Source organism: Neovison vison, chromosome 13 (genome assembly GCF_020171115.1).
Source record: "Neovison vison isolate M4711 chromosome 13, ASM_NN_V1, whole genome shotgun sequence".
Taxonomy (NCBI): Eukaryota; Metazoa; Chordata; class Mammalia; order Carnivora; family Mustelidae; genus Neogale; species Neogale vison.
The window spans coordinates 16744232-16764064 of NC_058103.1; the positions used below are offsets into that span (position 1 = coordinate 16744232).

Sequence of the window (19833 nt, forward strand, 5' to 3'; positions counted from 1 at the left end):
TTAAGTCTCATTAGGGAAACAAGATATATGTTTACCAGTTAAATAATGATTCATGGTCAGTAAGGCCTTGAATGGTCAAGGAAAGCTTTGTGTAAAGGTGATAATCAGCTTGGTCCTTAATCAGCGGTAGGATCTGTCTAGTTTGAGGAAGGAGGAAGTGGGCAACTAACATAGTGACCAGCTGTTGCGGTATGAGGTTCATTGTCTTTCAGACAGTCTTTTGCTTTTTTCCAGCTTTGGAACACCCACTGTTTTGTTTTTAATATAAGCTGAATATTCAGATGAGGGAATATATTATTAGCAAGTAATTTTTTTAAAAATCACAGAAATCTAACTTACTTAACTTGTGATATAGACACTATTAAAAATCCAGATTGTAGCAACAGAAGGGTTAAAATTCCTATTAAAATTCTACGCAAATTTCTGTGTTCATGCAGCATTAAACTTTTCAATATATTACCACTTGGGAGTAGGTATTTCATTAGTGAGTTTAGAACAATTGCAGTTATAGTTTTTATGAAAAATAATTGTACAAAAATCAGCATGTAATGAAACACATTTATTGAAATTAATCTTGAGTGTCTGCTATTCTGAAATTAGGTAAAAAGTTTAGAATAGGTCTATATTGTGCATGAAGAATGAGTTATGATTAATTCTGAATAATCTTGTGCTTGACACTGGATGAAAAGAACAGTGCCTGTCTTATTAGTGTTATGTCTATAATGGGTCAAGGATTTTATCTGGGCTGAACATAAATGTCTTACAATAAGAATTACAAAGTTGAAAACAATGTTTTTTTTTTTTCCTCACATCTGTAGACAGGCAAACATACATTTGGGACCCCCATGTTCACGTGACATCAAGAGGAAACGGAAACCTGTGGCCACAGCATCTCTGTCCAGCCCAAATGCAGGTAACTGTATGTAATTTTCATTTCTTGAGCACCTACTGTGTGTCAAGCACTAAATTATGTTTTATATACCTTTTCATCTAACCTTTATGATAAGGTAGGTCATTTTATTTCCATTCTACTTGGGAAGATGAGAATGTGAGAAGTAATTTGCCCAAGGTCACACACATTTTAAGAATCCCAACCTAGTTCTCTCTAACCCTGAAGTCTGTGTTTTTTCACTGTGTCATGTGTCTTTTTGAGTCTGAATCCCGGTGTTCCACAATCCACAATCTGCAGTCATTTGTGCTTTTGTTCTAGGACAGATAGGAAATTAGGTCTGTGTTAATGAAAATCCAGTTAGGGTGATGATATAGTCAGTAGCCAAACATGGATTTATTTACTTTTTTTACTTGGCACACGATACAGTACATTCGCACTGTTTTCATGTGTAGTAGAGTGCTAATACTTTACCAGTCATGAACTTTCTAATTAAAACCTTTTTCAAGTTAAAACCTTTTAGTTTCCTGGCCAAAACCAGTTGTTTGGAAACCAAAATAGCGGTTATCTTTGGTGAGGGGTAGTGACTAGGAGAGGACATGATCAGAAGTCTTCTGAGAAATGCTGTATGTCATAACTGGATAAGAATTACATGGGTATATCATATGTAAAAATTCATTGAGCTGTATGTTTATGATTTATGCTCTTTACATATATTGTCCTTAAAAAATGGGGGGTAGTAATTATATCAGAAAGAATATTGGATGTTTATCGGTATTTTTCTTTGGAGTTAGAAGAAGATAGTTAAACATAATCAGTAACAAGGAAATTTTTGTGTTATTTCAGTGCAGTTGAGGAATTTCTTTGGACAAAAAGAGCATATCTCTTTGTAGGACCTATCAGAAATACCCAGTTATTTTCTTGATGATAGCGAATTCACTCTGAGGAAATTGAGTATATCATAGATACTGTATTTTCTTCAGGAAATACTATATATTATATAGATCAGAATAGTTGATTGATGAGTGAAGAATAGACCTCAGAGAGATAGGGAACTCTTTCTCTCTCCCTTAACTCAGTAGGTGTCAGCATACTTTAAAATTGACCTCTTTCAGCTTCTCTTTAGGGTTGCTGCTTGGTAATGGTTCTTACTGGACAATCTTAATCTTACATCTGATATTTACAGTGAATTTTTTCCAGTGATTTCTACGTGAAATCACTGGTCTTGGCCTGAGCTGATTACTTTGCCTGTATTATTTCACTTAATCTTTGCAACAACTTAAAGGGTAGATGCTGTTTTTGTTCCTAATTTACACATGAGAAAATTAAAGATTGCAGAGGTTAAATCACTTCTCCATGGTTGCAAGCCAAGTTCAAATCAGTTTTCCTATGACTTCGAGAGCTGCCCTCTTCCACACTTTAGGTGTTCTGTGTTGTGTAAGATAGCACTGGTCCCAAACTGACTGCATCAAAATCCAGCCTATGATATTGGAAGCATTACAACAGTCTCCCTTCTTACATCTTTTGTTCTTTTTTCCCCCCCTCAATATCTAGCTTCTATTTTTAGCTTTCAGTTGTTTATAAGACAAGAACTGTGAGAAGAGTTGAAAAACCTTGTTCCATACCCAAATCAGGAAATGTTACTGGGAGGGATTAAACAAGGTTTGGGCATTAAACATTTCTCCTCCTGAGCCCAACTCCTCCTCTCACTTGTTGACTAAGGTCTGCTTCACTGAACATTTTCTTTTTTTTTCCTATCCACAACCTGAGTGCCCCATGGAGGTGAAGGACATAGCCCGAGCCCGCGCCATCAGTCAGTAGAACAAATGGGCTTGCTCTGCCTAACATCGGGCCATCTCGGATTCCACCTCTTTTATAGAAATGAGTGATGAAGAGAGGTGCGTTCCGCTTTGCCGCTGTATTAATACACATCAGGGGCCAGCTCCTGGCACTAAATCACGCTACTGCATACATCTGTTATCGGACTCTTCACCAGTGTGATGAACAAGACTGCAGATAGAGGCTTCCTTGTGTCATTCTTTATAGGATTTTCCTAAAAGAATAAATAGCTCAGATCTCTGCCAACACTCTCCCCTGTCACTGTGATGAATTCAGCTTCTTTCTTAAACATGCAGCCACAAATCTTTTCCCTTTTCCCCTCCCCCACTGGTGGAAAGTTTTGAGTTGAGATTGACTGAATTTAAAGGTATTAATAAGGCTAGAGAGGTGAAGAGCAGAAAGGAGTAGCTTGTCTTCCTTGTCTTTTTACATTAACACTCAGGAAAGGCCAGGGAAACAGAGCTTTTCATTGGCGTGGTCAAGTAGGTCCTTCTTGAAAGGGTAGCATCTTTATTTCCTTTTTTCTCCACTCCCCTTCCCTTTATGACTTTATAACCTACACAGGTATCTGGTACACAGAGCCACCCTTGGATTTTAGCGAGTAACCATGTAAACCTGCTTCTGTTTCAGTAACACCAGAACAGGGCAAGTTTGTAACTCACGCTGAAGTGGGATGGCCCTCTATGCTCTTAAAGAATGTACTTGGAAAAGAAAAAAATGGGTTATTTTCTCTAAGATTTGAGATGAAGTGGCTATAAGAAGCACAAGGAACTCAGATGAAAACCAGATTTCATGTCCGTGAGGTGAATGACAAGAATGGAGCCTTTGGTGTACAAATCCCATTCTTTCAAAAATTAAACATGTGCCTCCTTTAGGTAAAGGAGAGTCGGGGGAGGATAAGACATTGTATTCAGAGCCCTATTTTGGCCATCCCCAAAGCCTCTTCTGACCTTCCTGTCTCCGGGGTAGGTTATATGTCCTTCGGGCATCTGTTGGAAGGGTACTCAGCAGTTAATCTGTTAACTAGTTACATCGGATTCCAAATACCAGGCCAGTGATGCTAGAGGGGCATTTGCAAGAGCAGGAGTTTTTAATCTGTTTTGCTCACTTCTGAAACCTGAGCATCTAAAATAATACTCAGCTCAGAGAAGGACCTCACTTGGCGTTTCTTATATGAAAAAGTGAATAGAATCTTAAAGTTGAAAGTTATTCTAAAACCCTGTGATTGGATTCAGTAGTTCCATTGTAGGTTGGCCCTTATCTCAGGCCCTTATCTGTCATAGGACAGATTCTTATTGCCTCTTTTTATTTTTATTTTAAAGTTCAAATGGTTTTTAAAGTTAAAAATGCTTTATAGTAAATATTGAAGGGCTATGAACGAAATTTTATGGAAAATAGATAAGGTGTCAAGAAAAACAGTAATAGCAAATATCAGTGTACCTACCATCCACTTCAAGAACATGAACATCACCTTTACAGTTTTCCCACTGTCCTAGTAGGTAACCATTATCCTCATACGGTTTTTTTGTTATGTGAATAGGCTTTTTTGTTAATCATTTATCATTCTTTGGGGATTTTTTTCAGCTAGCTTTAACAGACATATATAGCTCTCTAAGCAGTATATTGTCTAGTTAGCATTCTTTGGAGGCTTGTGTAAATGGGATGTCTTATTTTATAAGTTATAAGTTTCACCGAGTTAGGTTTTGAGATTCATTCATGATTTGTCCTGCTAAAATGGCCCCCCCTTTTTTTTTTACTGCCATATACATCTGGTATTCCATTGTATGACTGTGCTGAGTACACTATAATTAAACATTCCTGATGGACATTTGGATTATATTCCATTTTATGCCACTGTGAAAAATACTGCAGTGTTCTCTGAGAGAACGTGTGCAAAAGTGTTTCTGGGCTGCTTCACACTCCTTAGGATGGCTCTGTCAAGGACCAGAAAACACAGAAATGTTAGGAAAGATGGAGAAAAATCAGAACCCTTGGGCATTGCCGTTGGGAATGTAAAATAGTGCAGCCGCCGTGGGGCCCAGGGTCGTGGCTTGTCACAGTCGTAAGCCCGGGACTACCATATGCTGCAGCAGTTCTGCTTCTAAGTATTTACCCAAAGGGATTGAAAGCGTGGATTCAAACACATAATTCGTACATCCATGTTCATAGCAGCATTATTCACAGGAACTAAAACGTGGAAACCACCCGTGTGTCCATTGCTGGATAAATCAATAAGCAAAATGTGGTTTATACATACAGGGGAGTATTATTTGGCCTTGGAAAGGAAGGAGACTCTGACATGCTACAGCACGGGTGAAGACACAATACTAAAGACAATGAGCCAGGCACAGAAGGATAAATCCTGCATGATCCCAGTTGTGCGAGGTACCTCAAATGGTCAAACACGTGCAGACAGAAAGTAGAACAGTGGCTGCCGGGGGCTGGGGAAGGAGGAGAGTAGCAGTTACTGTTCACCAGGTGCCGTCTTTCCCTTTGGGCCAGTCAAGAAGTTCGGGGTGTGGATTGTGGTGATGCTTGTACAGCACTGCGGATATACGTAATGCCACAGAACTGTACCCGTAAAAATGATTAAGTTGGTGAATTTTGTGTTACCTGTATTTTACCATAGTAAAATAATATTATAGTTAAAAAATATAAAGCAAAAACCCCCAGTTTCCCTAGGATAAGGGGTTTTCCCCCATTGCAGTTGAATACCATATAGTAACGGTAGATACAGTTTTGTGAAATTTATTTTCAGCCAAATACGAGTAAGTGAGTGTGTGCCCACGTGTGTGTGTTTGTGTGAGAGGGAGAGACAGAGATTTGGGTTGTGGTGTCAAATGTATTTCTTGCTGCCATGGGTGAGGTTCCAACATGTTTGAAAGCTGTTGCCCTCAAGAACCTCTCGTATATGTGCCACAGAGTAATAGCCTGCGGATTGTTTTTTGCAGTAACTCACAGTAAGAAATTCGTGTTTGAATATGTATGTGAGTGTATGTGTAAATATGAAATAAATTCTTGGGTTTGCTCTGACATATCCTATTCCTTTCCATTAAGAAGAAAAGGACTGGCCATGGCCTACTAAATTGATTTTGGGACCCACAACTTGAAAATTGCTGTTCTAGTTACATTTCTAGGGGTGAAATTAATTGAGTGACAAGTAAAAACGAAAATTTTCTAGACTTCGCTGTATTTTAGTGTATATTCATTCACTCTCAAGCAGTGGGCGTGATGGTGGTTTGTACCACTCAGCTCAGGGGGCATTTGGAAATGGGAGGACAGTGTTGGTCATCACAATGACTGAGGAGTCCTTTTGGCATTCAGTGGATGGCGTCCAGAATGGTAAGTGTCCAAAAATACACAGCACAGCCCTGCACAAGCAATGATTATCATGTCCAGAATGTCTTTGGTGTCCTTATTGAAAAATACTGGGCCTAATTGTGTGATTTTTCTTATGATACGCTATTTATTGGAAATGCTGTGTTACTGGAGGCATGGGATGTAACAGAAAGAGCCTAAGGGCTTGACGTCCAGTATCTGAGTTTAAATCTTGCTACTTAACTAGCTCTTTTGTGTCCCCGAGCAGTGTATCTGCTGTCTTCTCTGTCTCAGTTTTTGATCGAGAAAATGGAGATGACAATCCTACTTGGAAGGGTTTGCATTAGGAAATCAGATTCTGACTGGACAGTACTTACATAGCACAGTGCCCGGCTCGTGAGTGCTCCATAAGTGATCATGACCATCTTATGAATTTGTGTGACTGAATTTATTTATTTGTTTTGTTCAACCCATTTTCTCAGGTAGAGAAATATTTACTCTCTCTCTGAAATTTGCCTTTATGTATGTATGTATGTATGTATGTATTTTTGGAAAGGGAAAAAAAAACCGTGTAGCCACTTGGATTCATAGGTTAAAAAATAAAGACATTCCGAGATTTGTGCATTGCAGTGTCTTGGATTCTAATTTGTCTCCCCTTGATCTTTTCTTCCTTTCTTTCATTGTAACCACCTTACCAGTTCACGTGGATGTAGCGGAACCAAGCACGCCAGCATCACAGGTCCCAAAATCTCCAAACCCCGAGTGGTTGGTCAGGACCTCTGCCGCAGAGAAAGCCACTGACTCCGCTCCAGCTACGTTTTTTAAAATGCCACCAGAAAAGAGCTCCGGATACAGCTAGAGAGCAGGATCCCGCCCACCAGGAGCCCACTGGGTGCTGTGAAACGCATCCTAAACTTGGTATCACAGAATCTCGCATATCATAATTGACATTCCCAGGATGTCCCTTCTTTCATACAAAGCAGTGGACTCTTTCTCTTACGAAATCATGTGGAAATCTGTTTTTTTGGTCTTCTGGTTTTTTTTTTTTTTTTTTAAAGTAAAGCATTGCAGCAGCAATTTAAAAAAAAAAAAAAAAAAAGATCATCCTATGTTGCGTTTGTTACATTGCTGTTGTAGTCTCCGCAGCTTCCTACAGCCCTGTGTACAGAGCTGTTGCTTTTAGCAGCTATGTCTCTTTTCCTGAAAAACTAGTAACTGCTTTTGCATACTTTTTATGTAGAGCTTTTAATACCATTTGAGGAAGTCCCAAATTTGTAGCCAGTTCTGGACAGATGTAAACACTGAGTTGAGACCTGTGTGTGGCATTGTGTTTACACGAGATAGAGTTTGCCTTTGAGCCTGGTCTTGATTCGCTGAGAGTGCCATAAGCCAAATTCACCACGTTCTCCTTTGGGAGCCTCAGAGGAGACTCCAGCAGCACGGACAGTGGGAACTTCCTCCATTTTCCTAGACAGCCTCGTGGGATCTTCGGCGGCGGGACTGTACTTCGCCGTGTCTCCAGAGTCGCTCTTCTCCCACAGGAGGATGTGTACATTCATGCTGCAATGAAGAAGTGGTTGAGTTGTTTTGCAAACTTAAAATAGTCAGTGGATCGTGTCTTAATACTTCGTGTCACAGTGTAAGCTTTTATGTACGAAATGGGACTTTTATTGTTAGCTTATAGGTCAATAACCTGCAGCAGAAATCCACACTCTATTATAATAATGGCTTCTCAGGGCCATACTTTGGGGAGAAAAATGTCTTTTTGACACGCCTTTATACTTGGTGTGTTTATGACGGCTCAGCTGCGTGTGGAGTTATATATACGGCTGTGCCTGAAGTTGGATGCTACTTTGTCAAAATGAGGAATCAGTGGCTGCCTGAGCTGCTGAAGAAAAGCCGCCCTTTCTGAAGTATTATCGTGAGTGTCATTTGGGGGCCTGGTTGACGGAAGGGTTCTTTTTTTGTATGAATTGAGTACATTCGCTCTGAAATACAGAGAAACTGTTCTCTAAGTGCCCACTTCTCTGGCAACATCCCAGAGGAACTCCCAGCCCTGCCTCTGGATATTTTCTGTGCTTGAATAGGTGCCGAGTGGGACAGAGCCTCCTTTCCCCGAAGTGCAGCTGTCTCTTTTCCTCGCACAGAACGTGGGGGGGGCTGCTCCGTTGTGTTCCCTTTAAAAATGATAGTCCTTATGTATCAGTGTTTAACTCCAGGATTTCCTTGTTGATGCTTGGGTGTGACTCTGTTTGGGAGGGGGGACTTGAAGCTGATTTAAATGGCAGTTTCTGTAAGAAAGTTGTTCATAACGAGGAGTCTGGTGGAGGGAGGAGCAGGTGGGAGATTAGGAGGTGAGGAGTAGCATTAAAGCCAACCCTCCATCCCTGGGAGCCACCCCTGGTTCTCCTGTCACCCCTTGGGGCTGCATCCAGGGCAGTACAGAAAATAAAGTGCCTATTGAATATGAAATGGCACTACTATATTGTTTTAGTGATGAAGGGGGGATTTTATTATCATATGTGCATTATTGTCATATGTGCATTCTTACCTAGTCCCCATCGTGTCCTGAGACACATTTCTAACATAATTTGTTGGATTTAAGAGAAAAGTACACGGGCATAATTTTATTTTCTTTACACTAGGCTCTGGCTCTTGCAGAGATGGGTCCTGTGATCATGTCCTATTCAGATCTCCACAGTGCAGATAGCATCTTTTTGCCTGGCAGTTCTCCTATCTACCTGTGATTACAAATAACTTATATATATGACTTTATTTACATTTTTAACATCTCTAGGTTGTACTGCCATTTTAGAGAGACAAGAATGGTCAGAGAGTTTAGCGACTTGCCAAAAAAATCACATGATCAAGCCAATACTAAAATCCCAAACTTCCAGACTTCCTCTGCCCTGGGTTATAATCTTTTGTTTTCCCTTAGTATATCTGAGTCACTCTGAGACCCATAATTTTGAATCCATGTGTCATGAATGTTTATCATCTTTCTTGGGCATGCTTTTCTACTTTGAATACATTCAGTGGGGATTATCCAAAAATGCCAGATATGCCTGTAATAAGTGGGGAAGAAAATTAATTGCCTAAGAAACAGCTATTAATACTTTGCAACACAGGGTTGTAAATTGTGCTCCTCATTTTAAGCTGCTGCATGAGCATGCTGACAGAATTATTAACCAACTTACTTCGCTTGTTTTCTGTATGAGTCAATTCCAGAGGAATAACCTTAGAATTGAGTGTTTTTTTGAACCATAAATTTTAAATTTCTTTTTTATGTAGCAAAGTGTATGATATCATACATTGAGTAAAGTCTCTTACCTTTTAACGAAAGATATAATTTCAAAATCAGGTTTTGTAGGCTCTTAAAAAAACTGATAGCATGACTTCCTTTGAGAATAATCATGGAGCTCACATGTGTTTTATCTGCCTAAAAGTAGTAACGAAGCTGAGTTCCACAGTTTTTATGTATTTCCAACTTCTGATTCATCCTAGCTGGCCACACAGTCTGCCTGTCTGAATCCTAATCTTCTGCGTTTTCCACAAGGAGCAAAAGTCAAGATATTATCCACTTGTATGAACATCATTCCTAAAAATCCCTAAAAAATTTTTGCTTACAAGGGAATTTGAGATTATTTTTCAGATACAGCATTTTAAAGGAAACAAATTCATTTGCATCAAATGTCTTGTGTTGCTTTTTGGTAAGACCTGTGCAGAAGAGAGAATTAGCTGTTTACATGGTGCCAAATTTAGGAGAGGCAGAGTGTGGTCTTGACTGAGTGGTGTGTGCTTGATAAATAAGGCACATGTAACCTTGAATTCTTTTGAAATCAAATGCAGTTGAAAATTTGTTTTGCTGGGCTATGAAACAGGCTGCAAACAAGGCTGTTTTAGCAGCAAAATGACCAAAAGCTGAAATAAAATTTCTTATTCTCTGGTGCTGGTGGCGTCCTTTGATAATGAGTAAAGCTCCACACTGACAGTAGGTAATTAAACCACTTACATGATTCCCATGTAGAGGACTGTGACCTATCTTTTTGCTTTTTGGCATCAGAGACCCAGTCTAGACCACAGTATTGGAAGTTACGGAGCCTCAGAGGAGCAGAGCCATCACAGACCTCTGTCACTTGAAATTGAACGAGAGAAAGGAGCGAGGCTGGCAGTGTCAGTGCTGATGCCATGGCCTCTCTGCTTGGGCTCCAGGTGATGTTTGGTTCATTTCAGGTCTTTTTTAAGTTTGGCCTCATTACTGTGGTGTGGGCCATACACTTTTGTTTCCTGGGGACAAGGCTCTGTAGAAGTCTCAGCATCAGGAGCCGCAGTCAGTATTCCCTAAGTCTGGTGAACCTTTTCTGGGCCAGCGTGAGAACAGAATGGCTTACTCTAGGGACTGTGGATGCGGTCTGGTCGGGGGCACAGTTTACAGGATCCGTCATGATTCGCGGGGTGGCAGGCGGGATGGTAAAAGGAGCTTGCTCTTGGTGTCAGCTGCTTCCTTTGTTAATGCTTGAGCTGTCTTACTTGTCCATGTTTCCTTATCTCCCGCTCCGGTTGTGCCAGCTAGTAGAGTTACTGATGGTGGAAGCAGTCAGGATGGGTTCCTACCCCATCAGGAAATGGCACAGAGGGAGGTGAGGGGATCAGTGGGTTCTGCTTTGATGGCCCAGAGATGCTTTCACACTCCATTAAGATCCCCAAACAGACAAATGCCAAATGCCTGGAAACAGCAACATCGAAAAGAAGCAAGGAAAATGAATGATTCACCGAAGAGTGTGGATTGTAAGGTTCTTAACAAGCCTGACAAAATAAACTTACTGCCAAAAGGAGAACTTTTCCTGCCACTGCAAATAGATATGATAAGCACTTACTAAAATTGCCAAGTTTTTGGAATAAAAGCTCTTCAACTACAATATTGAAGAATGAGGCAGATCCCAAAGATGTTGACCAGGGAAAACAATCTTGGCAACGTCCAGAAGTGAGAAGGCATGAGGAAGAGAAGGGAAGATGCTCAGAGCAGGGGTGTTGGGGCCCCTCAACCACCAGCAGCAGCACATACTTACCCCACCAGACCCACTCAATCAGAAACAGGGTGGGCCCGGCAGTCTCACAAGCCCTCTGGGGGACTCTGGTGCATGTGGACATTTGAGAACCACAGGCTTTGCTGAACCTAAATGTTTTAGTATGTTGGCATCCCCCTATAAGCTCTGAGGTGCACTTAACATTTCCCTCCATCAGTATAGATATGTTTTGTATACGATTCTTTGCGGCAACTGTTAATTAATGTCTTTATTTCCCATACTTTTTCCCTAAAGCTCCCAAAAGATCAGGAAATACTGACAAAGAATGATGTGGAGAAAATTGCCGTCAAGGCCATATTTGGATGGATGGAAACAACCTTTAAAGTGAATTAAAATGTAACAGTGAATTTTTAGTCTGTGAGTGGTAGTCATTTTTCACAATAGATGGTAAAACATTTGTGTAAGATACTGCTATCCATGATTTCATGATATTTGTTCATTACATCTTAATTTCCTGGGAAAATGTCAATAATGATGAAGTTGTTAAGGTATGGCTCACAAAAATGAAAATATTTGGAAGAAGAAAACCATCCTGAGAACATAGTGTTGTATGTTAAATACTTGTTGAGTTATTGGTGGTCTTTTGCTAGGGCTTAATCTTGGTAGTTCAGAGCATGTAAAAATCAATTTTCAGTGATCCACTTAATCACACCCTGTTGTCTTTGTTTAACATTTCAGTGGTTCTGCAGGGCTTGGTGGCCAATAGCAACTGCTTGTTCTATTTTTTTTTTTTTTCTAACTCATAGATTCAGCATTTCAGAAATGATGCTCTAATCTTAAAGCTTTGAAATGAAATCACAACCATTTTTTTCTCTGGGTTTTATTTGTCTGAATTGGGCAAGGCTCTAGTTTATGACCAAAGCCCACAGACCCAAGTTTTCTCTGGGAATTTGTTTGGCCAAAGAGGAGTTCGCTGGTATCATCTCTCAGGTGTTCATGTTGTTTTGTGCCCGGGGTTTGATTTATAAAGGTTTGATGAAGTGAGGACATGGAGAGGTCTGTGCCACTCAAAGAAAAGTTTGAAATTACGGTTTTCCTGGAAATAAGGCACGGCTTGCCACGCAGGACCAGAGGATGAATACCAGGTTTGGGTCAGGAGGCCGAAGAGTGGAGCAAGCAGCAGGTTTAGGCCAGAGCCTTTATTGGGGTTTCCTCTAAGAAGGGAAGGGAAGGCGGGGTGAACAGTCTAGAAATGGCTAGTTTGACGCTTTCTGGGGCCTTAGGCTATAGTCTAGTCCCTAGCTGCCTGGTACCTGGCCCTGGCATGATTGCTTCCTAGAGTGTAACAGGTCAGATGGAAAGGGTATGGCTGTATCATACATGGTTTGTTTTCACACCGAAAGCATGCTGCTGGCAGAGTCCTTTGCTATCTTTCTAAGAATCAGCTAGCTTTGGGAGAGGTACTTTTCCCCCAGCCAGAAAGGTTTTTTAACTCTGTTAAAACATAATTATTATAGAAAGCAGAAAACATGATTAACACACATGTGGAAGCTGTTAAGCTCTCCTTTCAATTTTTGCAGTCTTAAAACCATGTAATTTTTCTTTTCCATCTTGAGAACCAGTTAAAAATACCTCTGGCCAAAAGTGTTGTTACTAGATGCTTTTTAAGTTATGAGAATATAAAAAGATTTTTAAGATGTAAATTATGAAAATAAATATTTTCTTTCTCTAGAAGTGAGTTCTAACCCTTGCAGATCCCTCAATGGAATGTTTTTAATTGAAAAAGAAAAAAATTCAGAGAATTTATAAGTGGCCTTGGTGGCTTGGACTTAAATCAACACATTTCACTGTGTAGTTTCTACCTGTTGCTCCTCCCAGTGGGCCATGTATTTCTACATGAACAATTGTCACAATTATGCAAACTTCTGCCACCCCCAAATCATGGCAACACTTGGAACTGCTCTCAGGATTTATCCGAGTCCTGTTGTCATTAGCTCTTGTGGACAGTGGCCATTTCACACTCCTTACCCCCCACCTTCTCTCGACCTCAGCAGCTAATCTCCCCCAACTCCTTCCAGGGAATAATGCATTACACGGGAGTCCCCCACTGCACACGCTTACATACACCCTTCCTCACCTCTTCCTTGTAAGTGCTTGTCCTGCCCAAGATCCCTTCCATGCCTCAGTCCCTCTCCTTTGATCAGATACCTTTCTCAATCAATCTAGCGGTAGCTTCTCACTCCTGGCATGTACATCTTTGCATTTGAACGTGTGTAAAGATTCCCTCTTGAAACGAAAATACCCCTTGACTGCCACTAAGATACCGCACTCACTTCCACTGCCTGTTCATTAATTCTGAGTCCCTGAAGCAGTGGTTTTTAACCTTGGCTGCACATTAGGACCACCTGGGGAGATTTTTAAAAATCCTAATTCCCCCAACTGAACCACAGACCAATTACATCAGAATGGAGAGGTGGGACAGGCTTCATTCTTTTTTAAAACAGTGGTACAGCTGGGGCTGAGAACCGTCATGCCAAAATGTGGTTGCTACACTCACCACCATTAAAGTTGTTCTTGCTGGTTGACCAGTGATTTCCAGTTGTCAAAATACAGCCCTTTGGTTGATGCTGATGACTTCATGCTGTATAACCACTTCCTTTTTGGAATTCTTCCTGTTCTGACCCTGCTCTCTCCTGGTTTTTTCCACTACTTTGCTTTTGCAGTCTTCACAGGTGGGCAGATGGGTTGGTGGGTCAATCCGACACACACTGAATGTCCCTGTCCTCACTTCCAGTACGTCAATGAACACATATGTACGATTGAGCTCCTTTGCTGTATCACCTAATGCACTGACTTAAAGCATGGACTTACAGTGAATCATTTACATTCCTTCATCATTGTTGTAGACACACGGGAAGTCATGCTCAAGGTCTCTGCTGCTTCCTTTGTTTCTCTTTGTCCCTCCTCTTGGCCCACTGAGGTAGAAAGTTTGCTAACCACATTAGTCAGATCCTAAGATGGGTCACCCCCATAGATACTCTTGGGGTTGCCATTCATAAACAGTCAGGCTTGAACTGTGGTCCCTCTTCTGCTTTCTCCCATCCAGGATCTTGGACTGGTAAGGAGGCCTGGGCCCACTTCTGCATACAAGGACGCTACCCCCCCATCTAGAGCTCGCTTCAGGTTTTTTTTTTTTTTTTACTTTCCGCTGCTGGTAAGAGTTAGTTTGGGCTTAGGGGGTGAAACAGACTCATTTCCTCATCAATTTTTGACCTTTGGTACTGTGTTGGATCTTATTATTAGAGAATATTTACTGGGGTTTCAGGCCCTAGCTCTACTAATAGTAAAGTGGAACTCAATTTTCTACTTTATTACCATCATAACTTGGTGCCTCAGGAGCTATATGTTGGGGGTTCCCCCTCACTGGAAGGGATCCTGTGTGTTCCTGGCTTCTTTGAATCACTAATTTCTGTTTCAAAGTCTGGTATGAATGGATCTGATTAGCACTCATGTGCTTAAGTCCTAGCTGCAGGAAGTGAGAACGAGGTTATCTGGAATGTGTAGCATCTGTTGAGGTTGGAGGAATTCCTCAAACATAGGAGAATAGTTCAGGTGCTGGACAGCTGATAAGACTAACAAAGGTCCTCAAGGGCCATTGTCGTATTTACTGATTGAACAAACCTGTGTTGAGCACTTGCTAAGCCAGTCTTCTTCTGGGACCTTTTGGGGAAGGTGGCTGCTGCCCAAAGTTCTCAGATATGCTCTGCATGAAACCAGATTGAGCCTTTCTAGAGCCCCTAGTGAAAATAATAATAATAATAATAATGACTATTTACTGAGTGATTATTATATGCCATTTGTCAACAGCATCTCAATCTTCAACAACTCTAAAGTAGGTAAGTCTATGTCTGTTTTAAAGCAATGAAATATGCTTATAGTTAGAGACTAACTTGCTTAAAGTTACATAGCTAATCAGTGTAAGCCAGAGTTCAAAATCCCAAGTCTGTTTTGTGCTAGACTTTCTGTTCCCAGTAATACCCTGTGCTGCCCTTTTCACAATACAAATGACCTGTTGGCCATGTATATCTGAAATCAACTGTGTGCCAGTGGGCCTGGAACTGGTGTCTTGTGACACCCTCTGACTCCATTTACCTGTTGTTCCTGGTGGGCTGTTTCTCTGTCAAAGCAACTCTGAATGGGCACATCTCTGTGCCTACATCATGGAAAGAAGATAGGCAGTTTCTGTGGCCGATTCTTGGTTTTGGAAGTGACCAAAGCAAAAGTCAATAAAATCTTCCAAATCCATGGCAATGAACAGATACTGTCCTCTGTAAACCAAAACAAAAATGGATCCCTAAGCCAGAAGGACATGTACTTTGAATTGTTAATGTTAGTGATGAACTGTTCTGAACATCTTCCTAAACATCTCGCAGAGCTGCTAGCAAGACAGTGGTCTTAATGGTTTTGGCCTTTCTAAATGTCCCTTCACTCATTAGATGTGAATAGAGCACGTTTTCGGTCCAGCACACTGCTAGCTGCTGAATATGCAAAGAGGAAGGATATTCCTGTTGTCATGGTCTTCCTGGTCTTCTGAGGAAGACACAAAGCAAATATCCCAGGGTAGAATGATAAACTTTGAGAAAGAATACCAGGGGATCTTGGCAGCAAGGAGGAAGGCACTCCAACTCAAGCTGGGTAGAGGGAGGAGTTAAAAAATATTGGACCAAGTTCTGGAGGATGAACAATTTAAGTGGAGGAGAGAGGATGAGGCCATGAAGGGTGTGGTTTGTACAGGGCACTGCAGTGTGGGTGACAGCATAGAGGAGAGGGAGAGGTAGGAGACAAAGTGAAGGACCCTGTGTAATTTGGCTTGCTTATTGATTTGGAGAACTGTCACAGTATTCCTCTGCCATGCAGTCATGGAAAGCCAATGCAACTGGCCCATTGTGCAGACAAAGCTGAATGGAGATGTGAACAGGTTGCCAGTGGCTCGATCACCTCCCTGGAAAATAAAATAGGATCCGTCTATTTGTAGGAGCTACTGACATACTTAGGAGCATGAAATACTCAGTTTGCCCCATGGCTGGCTGAATTCTACATGTGTTCTATCTTGATGCCTGTCTGAGGTTATTCCCTTTAAACCACCTTATCTTGGTAGAATTTAATGTACAGTGTGGTAACCTTAATCTCTGGTACTATTCTTCAGTAGCAAAGTTGCCACTCTAAACTATGCATTTGGGGCTTTTTTCCTCAGTGGCCACAGTAAATTTGTGTTGATGAATGTACACCATTTATAATGGGGAATTTTACAATCTTTGTAATTTCAGTGCTGCAGAAAGTGTCTATAGGACAAAACCAATGCAGCTGGCCCATCCCAGGCATCGATCTCATGATTTCAGTCTCATTAATACCATGCTGTAAGCAAAGTTAGCTGGGCTCTCTAAAATGGAACCAATGTAGTGTTTTGGGCCAACAGTGGTGTCGTATGGCCCTTTTCCTTGTGTTCCACGTTAGTGTGACTCAGAGTCTATTCAACACATTCTTTGGAGCTCTGGATTGAAATCTCTCTCTTTTTTTTTTTTATTCAACTTTTTTTTTCCAATTTATTTATTTTTAGAAAAACAGTATTCATTATTTTTTCACCACACCCAGTGCTCCATGCAAGCTGTGCCGTGCCCTCTATAATACCCACCACCTGGTACCCCAACCTCCCACCCCCCCCACCACTTCAAACCCCTCAGACTGTTTTTCAGAGTCCATAGTGTCTCATGGTTCACCTCCCCTTCCAATTGAAATCTCTTTTAAAAAAATCTTTAAGTTTTAAATAAGTTTGGACTTACAGGAAAGTTGCAAAAATAGTATAGAAAATTGCTATATGTCCCTCTCTTAGCTTTTGATGTTAACAGTTTATATAACCATGGTACAATGATGGAAACCAGGAAATTATGTCGATACAATCCTGTTAACGAAACGACCCACTTAGTTCAGCGTCACCCATTTTCCCTTTTTCTGGTCAAGGACTCAATCCAGGACCGTATGTACTTGGGTCTGTTTCTGAGCTTTTGATTCTACTCACTTGTCTGTGTGTCCGCTTGTACATAGTTGCACAATGTTTTCAATAACCGAAACGATAATGTGCTTTAATATCTGATAGAGCTAGTTCTCTGTATAATTTTTCTTTTTGGGTGTTTTCCTGGCCTTTCTTACATGTTTGTTTTTCCATATAAACTTTAGTACCAACATGTCTAACTGGGATTGTATTACATTTATTAACTCACTTAGGGAGAACTGGCATCTTTACAATGTCAAGTTATCCAAATTATCCATGAACAGGGGATGTATTTCCATTTGTTCATGTCTGTTTCTGTGCCTTTTTAAGACTGCTTCAGACTTTCCCTTGGATAGGTATCATGCATTTCTTATTACGTTTACCCCATAGTATTCCATCTTCTCTGTTGCTACTCATGGGGTTTTCTCTGCCATTATGTCTTCTACTTGGTTATTCTTATATAGGAAGGCTTTTGATTTTTGTAAATTAATTTTATGTCCTGCTACCTTACTGAATCCTCTTACTTTGTGGGTTTTATCATTGATTCTGAAGGGTCCAAAAAAAAAAAATCAATTTAAATGCACTGAACCAGTAACAAGGAATGAAAGAACCCATAGAAGTCAAAGGTTCTGTGAAAGCTCAACTTTGGGCGACAAGTGAGATGAAAGCCATTATTCACTCTGAAAGTATCTGCAGAGACCTAGTCCCCTTGAGCCTCTGTCATGGTGACTGTGGTGCAGGAGGTAAAGCAGGACCTGCTCAAACAGGCCGTTTAGCCCAAGATCTCCCACAAAGTGGGGGCCCTCAAAGGGCTATTCTCACAGCATAAGCATCAATACTAAGTAAACCCACCAAGCAGAAATAACAGCAAGGCCTTTCTTGACCTTGGCCATGGGTTGAGGAAAAGTTTATTTTAACCTAAAAATGTTTAACAAGTTGTAGCTTTTAATTTATTTATTTGACAGAGAGAGAGAGAGAGGGAGAAAAAAACATAAGCAGGGGGAGTGACAGAATGAGAAGGAGACAAAGGCTTCCTACTGAACAGGGAGCTTGACCCCAGGACCTTGGAATCATGACCTGAGCCAGAGGCAGATGCTCAACTGACTGAGCCACTCAGGTGCCCCAGCAAGTCCCTTATAAGGGTTTATGCCCTAAGTTTATTTTACTGGTGCTGTCTAAAATACTGTAAATGGAAATTTAATTTACAGTGGACCCAGGTCAGGACTAACCTTAGATGACTGGCAAAGCCAACACAAATTCTCTCAGGAGGAAGGAAACTTCAGTCCCGGTATCAAAGATAGTTATAAACTAGTTTATAACTCTCACAGATAGTTATAAAGATTATAGGTAGCTCATAGGTAAAAACCATAAACCAAAGAAGGAGAGACCATGAGTGAGAGTCATCAGAAACAATATGTGGGACAATCAGAGTCAAACACATTAGATACTGCGCTTACTGGCACACAGTATAAACTAAATGTTTTAAATATATTTCAAGAAATAAAAGAAAGGCTTTAAAACACCAGGCAACAAAACACATAATTTTGAAAAGGGATGGTGAGAGTTAACAGTGTCCAGCTGCCTTTTGGTTGTTCGGGAGGAGTTAAAGAATCTTATCAATTTGGGGCCTTAGGTAAGTAGACATGTTAAAATATTTAGGATAACCACTAAGAGAATAAATACAGAATAATATAGCATTTAAGCTAATATGGGGGGAAAGAAATAAAAACAATAAACTGGAAAGGAGAGAAAAACAAAGCATAAAATAAGATGGTAAAAGAATTTAAACTTACCAGTTATGAATGTTAATGAACTAGACTCTCCAGTTTAAAGATAAAGCCAATAATACTAGATTTTAAATATCTACTTATATGCTATTTATAAGAGATACATCCAATACTTAGAGGAAGACGGAAAGTAAAAGGATAGAAAAAATATAAGAGGAAGATAATCAGCGAAAGTTAAGAATCTCTGCTAAATAACAAACGTTGACTCAATCACTGATAAGTGGTTCAATTTGCCAGAGAGACATACTAATTCTCAACTAAGCTTGATGATAAAGCCTCAGTATACATAAACAAAATTGGGCAAAACTAAGTTTAAAATATCTTTTTTTAGTAATTGATGTGACAAGTAGACAGAAATTGTTATAAATACATAATATTTAAATAGTATAATAAATCTGTAGTCTAGTGGACATGAAAAAATATCACACCCAACAATGTGAAGAATTACATATTATTTTCAAGCACAAGTGGAACATTACAAAAATTGGCTCTTAGGCCATAAAATAAACCTCAGTGAATTTCAAGTTAGTCACATAGACCACTCTTTCTAATGACAATGGAATGAAATTGAAAAGTCAGTAACAAAAAATGAATTTGTTAACATATTTGTAAATTTCATAGCATATCTAATGAACCAATGAAAAAGTATTAACAGATACTAGAAAATACTCAGAACTGAATTATATTAACCCTCTGGAAATGCAGCTTAAAGGGTAGTTTGAGGAAAGCATGTGGTCTGAAATGTTTAAGTCAGAGAAGAAGAAAGGACTGAAAATTGATGAGCTAAGCATTCTACTTACAGTTAGTAAAAAACAACAGAATAAACCTAGAGAAGACAAATAATAAAACAATAGTATAAGATCTAAATTTAATGTAATAAACATATAATTGAAAAAAATCAACAAAAATTATGATAAGATAAGC

At 40.1% G+C, this 19833-nt stretch overlaps 1 protein-coding gene across 2 annotated transcripts in view; it reads left to right on the forward strand.

Moving 5' to 3' along the window:
• GPATCH2L (G-patch domain containing 2 like) overlaps nucleotides 1-11480 on the forward strand; it is a 54276-nt gene extending 42796 nt beyond the window's left edge. For both annotated transcript variants that reach the window (XM_044231549.1, XM_044231548.1), the window contains exons 9-10: nucleotides 819-913; nucleotides 6745-11480. In XM_044231549.1, the coding sequence (XP_044087484.1) occupies nucleotides 819-913; nucleotides 6745-6905 (256 nt within the window). In that variant the 3' untranslated portion in view covers nucleotides 6906-11480. The remainder of the gene's footprint in view (nucleotides 1-818; nucleotides 914-6744) is intronic.
• The last annotated feature ends 8353 nt before the right edge of the window (nucleotides 11481-19833 follow it).